The following is a 7,450-nucleotide window of genomic DNA, read 5'->3' on the forward strand; positions in this document are numbered from 1 at the left end:
ATAATAAACATCTTGGTGCATATATGCAAATGTTACTTGGGGACAGAGAAAAAGTATTGCTGGGTCATAGGTTGTATGTATTCAATTGATACTACCAAATTAACTTCCCAGAGACTATATCAGTTTGTAATCTTAACAGCCATATATAAGAATAGTTTCCTCCTGTTTCCATGCCACTGCTTGCTAAACTTGCAAAATGGGTAAGAAGTGATGTCTCATTGTTTTACCTTTCCTTTCCATGATTAAGAATGAAGATGAACATTCTTTGTACGTTTATTGCTGATTTGTAGTCTTCCTATGAGTTTGCCTGTTTCGCAGATGGATTTTTTTCTTATCGTTAGATGTTACATATTCTTGATACTAATCATTTAATATATGCTCCAGGCTCTGAGCTGTCAGCACAGAGCCTGACGCGCGGCTCAAACTGTTCAGTCTGGTCCTTCCTTCATCAGTGACTTATTTAGTGAGGAATTACGATTGCAGGGCACTGTGATAGGTATATGGAATATAATGGGCAACAAAAATGTTGTAATATCTGTCTTCATGGAGCTGACTTTCATGTGGTATGTGTGTTTGGGAGGAAAGAAACAGAGTTTTAAATAACTTACTTATGATTGTGAGACTTTCTACAAAGGAGAGGTACGGCATGTTATGAGAGCTTGTAACTGGAGGTCCTCATCCTGATGGTGGTGCTGGTAGAGAAGCAGTCAGGGGAGGCCTTCTGGAGTAGTAACGTTTGAGCAGAATTCTGAAGGATGAGTGGGCAGGCTGAGACTGGGGATGGGAGTGAGAAGCGGGATGAGCAAGAAAGAATGTTTGAAGTAATGGGAAATAGGGTGTAAGCAAGGGTCCCGAGGTGGGAAAGAGCTTGGGGAAGAGCTTGGAGAAATTGAAAGAAAGATAGTGTGTCTAGGGCCAGAGAACAATAGAGAAATGTGTAAGATGGACCTAATATTGTGAACAGGGATCAGATCTGATGGACCAAAGGTCATTCACCTTATGTGAAAACCTCACATGCAAACTCTGTATTTAATGTAAACTTGGGGCTGAATTTTCCAGCAAGAAAGCCTTCATAGTATATTGTCTCTTATATATTTAGTCTTATGGACTAAAGTAAGCATTGCCTGCTATAGTTAATGGGAAGCCACTGAAGGATTTTAATTAAGTGACATGATTAGATATACATTTTTATAAAATCCTTTCGGCCTCTGATGAGAATGAAGGGGTCCAAGACTGGATGTGGAAAGGTGGATTTACAGAGTTATTATTATAGGTCAAGTGCTTGGACTAAAGCCATAATGTGGAGATGGGGGCATTCGGTTATTATTTCTTTTTCTTTTTTTTTTAAACAATATCTGATGAAGAGTAAAGAACTAATTCTTAGGAAAACTAAGAATTTGGGTTGTTTCTGCACTTGGAAGAGAGAGCCCATTTTCCAAAAATCAAAGAAATGGTAGGAGTAGTTAGTAGAGTGGGCTCATCTGAGAGTGTGCGTAGCTCTACTGTTTGAATTGTTCGGGCCAAGACTAGCTGAATACCAGGTACAGAAATTGGATAGTTTTGGAAGGGTTATGTGTAAATGGGACTTTTATAATTGGAGTCATTTAAACTTTCAAGGAGAATATGTGGTTTAAAGCGGTGGTGAGCCACTTGGTCAGGAACTAGATACTTAGGTAAATACATGATTATCTCCAATTCTTTGTGTTATTGTACTTCAGCTTTTCTCGTATGGGAGTTTTAAAATTTTGGGGCGCCTGGGTGGCTCAGTCGCTTGGGCGGCCGACTTCGGCTCAGGTCACGATCTCACAATCCGTGAGTTCGAGCCCCGCGTCGGGCTCTGTGCTGACGGCTCAGAGCCTGGAGCCCGTTTCAGATTCTATGTCTCCCTCTCTCTCTGCCCCTCCCCTGTTCATGCTCTGTCTCTCTCTGTCTCAAAAATAAATAAACGTTAAAAAAAAATAAAAAAAAAATAAAATTTTACATCTAAGTAGGTTGGTCACTTATGAATGTAATGGAATTATAACAGCCTGATAAAAACATAAATGACGTTAGACGCACTTTAAGAGACATAGTGGGAAATCTTTTGTCTAAGGCACATTGAAAAAAAGTGGTCTGTAGCTGGGTAAGCTTTGGAAAGGCATGTCTTCCTCGTGGGGGTTTCTACTGCATGTGAAAATCGTTAGAACTGGAAAAACAAGGCTGAATTTATTATTTGACAGGTAAGGGAGAGCTGTATTGCTCAAAAGTGACTTTGGTCTTTCTGAGTTAAAAGGGAAAGGCTACATTGGGTAAGGAAAGGAAGTTTTGCCCAGATAAAGCAGGATCGTGAGGCCACCGTTTGATTGGTTAAGGAGAGGATTGTAAAGTCTCCTTTTAAAGTGATCATTGCTCTGGTTTACATCCGTAAACAGTGGGCACAGTTTTTAGTAAAACCGAGATGATCTAACAGTCAGTTTTTTTTTTTTTTTTTTTTTTTAATTTTTTTTTTTTCAACGTTTTTTATTTATTTTTGGGACAGAGAGAGACAGAGCATGAACGGGGGAGGGGCAGAGAGAGAGGGAGACACAGAATCGGAAACAGGCTCCAGGCTCTGAGCCGTCAGCCCAGAGCCTGACGCGGGGCTCGAACTCACGGACCGCGAGATCGTGACCTGGCTGAAGTCGGACGCTCAACCGACTGCGCCACCCAGGCGCCCCTAACAGTCAGTTTTATATGCATAAGCTTGGGAGTTAGAATTTTTTTTCAACATAGTGTTAAAAATTCTGAGAAATTGAGTGGTGAAGGAAACTGCTCAACCTTGTCTAACTCTGTATCTCCCCCAGTTTGAATACTTGAGCCCTGCTTTTAATAACGAATGTATTATGGAACGCATCATGGAATCAACTGCTTAAATTAAGTGTGTACGTTTTCGGGAACAAATGAACTCAAGGGCTCATTGTCAAGGATTTGGCTCAGATGTATGCATGAGCTCAACCTTGTCATTAGAGTTACCAGCAGTAGAAAAATAATTAATACCCAGGGATCTGAGTAAGAGGTTGTTTATGATATTGTTTGGATGAATTCTTGTGTAATTTCTTATTCTGTTGGAGAAAGCTGGGGTATGTATATTTGGGGAAGAGATTTGGGCTCTAGAGCCTTAAGAAACAAGGGACAATGTGAAGGTCAAGCTCTGGCATGTTGTCTTTGCGGCCGTGGCTCCTTTTCCTCAGAACAACACTCCAGCTGCTGCAGGCAATAGACGTACACAACACACTCCTTGGGGGCTTTGGTGGGACCATGTTGGTGAAGATCTAAGGCAGGGCTGCCTAGAAGTCTCGTAGCTCATTTCATTCTTGATGTTCAGGTTGTTGGAGCTTCTTTGTTGGATAGGCTTCTCCAACTCTTGGTATTTCCAATTCCTAGAACTGATTTTCTGGCAGACTACAAAAAATGGTTTTTTTCAACAGAATCAGTACCTGGCACATCGCTTAGTACATGATACTAATACATCCATAGAACGTGATAATCATGCGTGAATAAATGGTGTCTATTTTGCATTTCCTGAATTGGAGCCAGGTGGCACTCTCACACTTGTTCTTGTCTCCTTTATAGGATCTGTCTAGGGGCACCTGGATGGCTCAGTCCGTTAAGCCTCCGACTTCGGCTCAGGTCATGAACCGAGTTCAAGCCCCACATCGGGCTCTGTGCTGACAGCTCAGAGCCTGGGGCCTGCTTCAGATTCTGTGTCTCCCTCTTGCTCTGCCCCTCCCCTGTTTGTGTTGTCTCTCTCCCTCAAGAATAAATAAACATTAAAAAGATTTTTTTTAAAAGGGAATCTGGGTTTTGGGGAGCCTGGGTGGCTCAGTCGGATAGACTCTGGATTTTGGCTCGGGTCATGATCTCACCGTTCGTGGGTTCAAGCCCCGAGTCAGGGTCTGTGCTGACAGCTCAGACCCTGGAGCCTATTTCAGATTCTGTGTCTCCCTCTCTCTCTGCCCCTCCCCCACTCACACCCTGTCTCTAACTCTCTCATAAATAAACGCTAAAAAATTAAAAAAAAAAAAATCTGTCAAGGTGTTTTATGTTACCTTCTGTCTGGCCGTCACGCAGGTAACTCTTAAAGCAATAGGCCAGACCCAGGAAAACTAATATTTGTGCAACTTAAAAGCAGTTTTTTAAACAGGTTTTAAAGTAATAACATGAGCCCTGCGTCTCAGTTCCCCTAGATCTAGGTTACCTAGAGCCATACCCAAGCCAATGAAAGTCTGGAGTTCTTCCTGAAATTTCTACATATTCTGGGGCCATTGCTGTGAGCTTGTCTATGGGCTGTCTCTAATTCAAACCACATCATTCCAGACAAGAAACTCAATTCTTCCTTACACATACAGCACACCCATACACCAGTGCGTGTGACATACACATCCCGTTTTATAATACATTAGCTAACGTAGAAGACTTTCCTGAAGGTTGAAGGGGAAAACAGTTTAACAGCACAGAAATGTGGCCTCAGATTGAGTATAAGCATCTCCATCTTTCAAATGTTCTGTAGGCTCCTCAACTGTGGAGAATTTCCACTGGCTTCTTCCCACAGACTTTTCAGCTACGTTCATCTTTCTGCCTCATTTCTCCTCTCTTTACTTTCTGTGCCATTTTCCTCTCTGAGGAGCACTTAGTCATTACCCGGATTTTCTCACTCAGGGCCATTTAAACCATTCTTTTGACGATAGGGCTCTTGATAATATTCGTCCTTAGGATCTCTCTCTTCGCCTTCAGATGACCAATTTCACCTGCCCAGCCCCAAGACAGCTCCTCTGTAAGATAAAATCAGATCAGGCAGTTGAGATAATAGCATTTTCACCTCATTACACTTTATTTTGCTTTGCAATTTTCAATTCAGTACTAAAAGGAATGTGCAATAGTCCTTGTTTTTAAAAATCACACTTTAATGGGCTTTTAATGATAGTCTTTCTTTGCTGTCGGAAGAGAAGCATCTGTAACACTCATTATTATGAACTGTGACTTACCTGCGTCGTCATTCTATAAAAAACTTTTCTGTCAAATGTCTTGCCGAAGAAAATGGTGAAAACAATTATAGGTGTATCATTTACCTTGAGGACCTTCTGTGAAAACCTCACATGCAAACTCTGTATTTGATGGAACCTTGGGGCTGAATTTTCCAGCAGGAAAGCCTTCATAGTATATTGTCTCTCAGACTTCTTTTGGTTTCCTAGGCACTCGGCCTACTCCTACTGAAGCATAGGAACTGACCTAATCCAAAGTGAAATTTTCATATCATGCCCTCAAGTTTTGGTATTATCTAGGAATAAACACCCTTAGGTGTATGTAAACATTTGTATTATATCAAGATGAAAGTCCCCTTTTTGAGACATTGTCAAACAAAACCGTGGTTTATTTGAAACATTTTTGAAAGACCATTACAATTGATTAGGAGACTACGTGAGACTTCTACTATGAAGAAGATCAGTACTGAGAACGCTTCATGCCTCTGACAAGGAGAAGAGGCAAAGGGAGTTACTGTAAACAAAGAGGGAGACGGGATTCCTTACATTTTTTTAAAAAGTTACTGACACTTGTCCTTGACTTCTGTGGTTTCTGCTTTCAGCTTACAATTGAGAAAGTCCTTAGTGGCACTTCATGCATCAGAAGGTATTCTGGGATTTCCTTGTTGGAGAATCCGGTCCCTTCTTTTGAAGGAGGACTCGTGGTTCATTTATATGGAACAAATCCTTACACGGAAGGTTTACCATCATAGTTTGCTTTCACATCCTCATCTTCTCCACAGTCCTCTTTCACATTTAATTTTTGTATCTGCCTTAAGTTCATTTGATGTGTCGCATGTTTTCCTCTGGACGATGAGTCTTTGGACAAGCCATTGCCTTCCTTAGGGCTGCTTTCACCTCCTCGTTTCTAATTGTATAAATGAAGGGATTCAGAAGGGGTGTCAGGATAGTGTTTAGCACTGACACCACCTTATTAATCTTCAAGGAAGAGTGTGCTGTGGATCTCAGGTACATGAACAAAACGGCACCATAGAGCAGGGAGACTGCTGTCAGGTGGGAGGCACAGGTCGAGAAAATCTTCTGTTGGCCAGTGGCTGAAGGGATCTGTAGGATGGTGGACAGCATACAGATATAAGAAATCGCTGTGAAGAGGAGTGACCCTGGGATCACCAGGACCGTCGCCAAAAGACCCAGGAGCTCCAAAATGCTTGTGTCTGTGCAGGCTGCTTTCAAAATGGGACCAACATCACAGTAGAAATGATTGATGACATTGTTGCCACAGAATGGCAACCGGATGAGCAGTAGCATCGTACAAAAGACGATGGTAAAGCCTACCACCCAGGAGCTGAGGGCAAGTTGCAGTCAGAGGTTGCTGGTCATAATGGTGGGGTAGCGAAGGGGCTTGCAGATGGCCAGGTAATGGTCAAAAGACATGACAATGAAGATAAAGAACTCAGTGGTTCCCAGGAAAAAGTGGAAGAAGGCAGCAGGGGATGCAGATAGCTGTTCTTGCCACCACAAACGTTTCTGATAGTTTGGGAATGACCGTGGTAGGGAACCAGATCTCTAGGAAGGACAAGGTGCAAAGGAAGAAGCACATTGGTATTTGTAGCCTGGGCTCGGCCCAGACAATGGCAATTTTGAGCCCATTGCCTGCAAGGGTTAATATGTAGCTGCAAAAGATCATGAGAAAGAGAGGGATTTGTAGTCCTTGGGTATCAGGAAAGCCTAGAAGGATGAACTCTGTGATGGTCGTGCCATTTGTCATGTCCCTTGATTCTCTAGAAAGACAGGCAAGAAAGTAGCTCTTTAGAATCTCATACTAATTTGGACAAAAAAAAGAAAAAGAAAGAAAAGGAGGACTCTGATTCCATTTAAGATCCTTCAGGACACTCCCCCTCCTTCACATACACATATACACCCTAAGCCCTCCTTCCTTACTCATGACTTGGCTTATCCTTTGGTCGACTAAACCAGCACCTAATGGACTTTGAAAGTACTTAGTACACTTGATGAGTGGAAAAGTAGTTTTCCATCCATGTATAGCTATGAGAATAACCGTTGCAATGTGCTTTAGCTGTCAATAATCCATATTATTGTTATTTTTTATTCTATTTAAATCCAATTTAGTGAATTTACAGCGTAATAATGGTTTCAGGACTAGAATTTAGTGATTCATCACTTACATAGAACACCCCAAATTATTATTTAAAGTATACATAACGAGTGGCACCTGGGTGGCTCAGTCTGTTGAGCGTCTGACTTCGGCTCAGGTCATGATCTCTCAGTCTGTGGGTTCGAGCCTTGCGTCGGGCTCTGTGCTGACAGTTCGGAGCCTGTAGCCTGCTTTAGATTGTGTGTCTCCCTCTCTCTCTGCCCCTCCCCTGCTCATGCTCTGTCTCCCTCTTTGTGCCAAAAATAAGTAAACATTAAAAAAATTTAAAAAAAAG

General features: G+C 42.1%; 1 protein-coding gene across 1 annotated transcript; it reads right to left on the reverse strand.

Moving 5' to 3' along the window:
• Positions 1–5,819: 5,819 nt before the first annotated feature.
• LOC131488557 (olfactory receptor 6X1) lies at positions 5,820–6,810 on the reverse strand. Its single transcript, XM_058690427.1, is given in 2 exon segments — positions 5,820–6,483; positions 6,485–6,810. Coding segments are annotated over 2 exon segments (948 nt in total). The 5' UTR covers positions 6,769–6,810.
• Positions 6,811–7,450: the final 640 nt, after the last annotated feature.

Source organism: Neofelis nebulosa, chromosome 10 (assembly GCF_028018385.1).
Source record: "Neofelis nebulosa isolate mNeoNeb1 chromosome 10, mNeoNeb1.pri, whole genome shotgun sequence".
Taxonomy (NCBI): domain Eukaryota; kingdom Metazoa; phylum Chordata; class Mammalia; order Carnivora; family Felidae; genus Neofelis; species Neofelis nebulosa.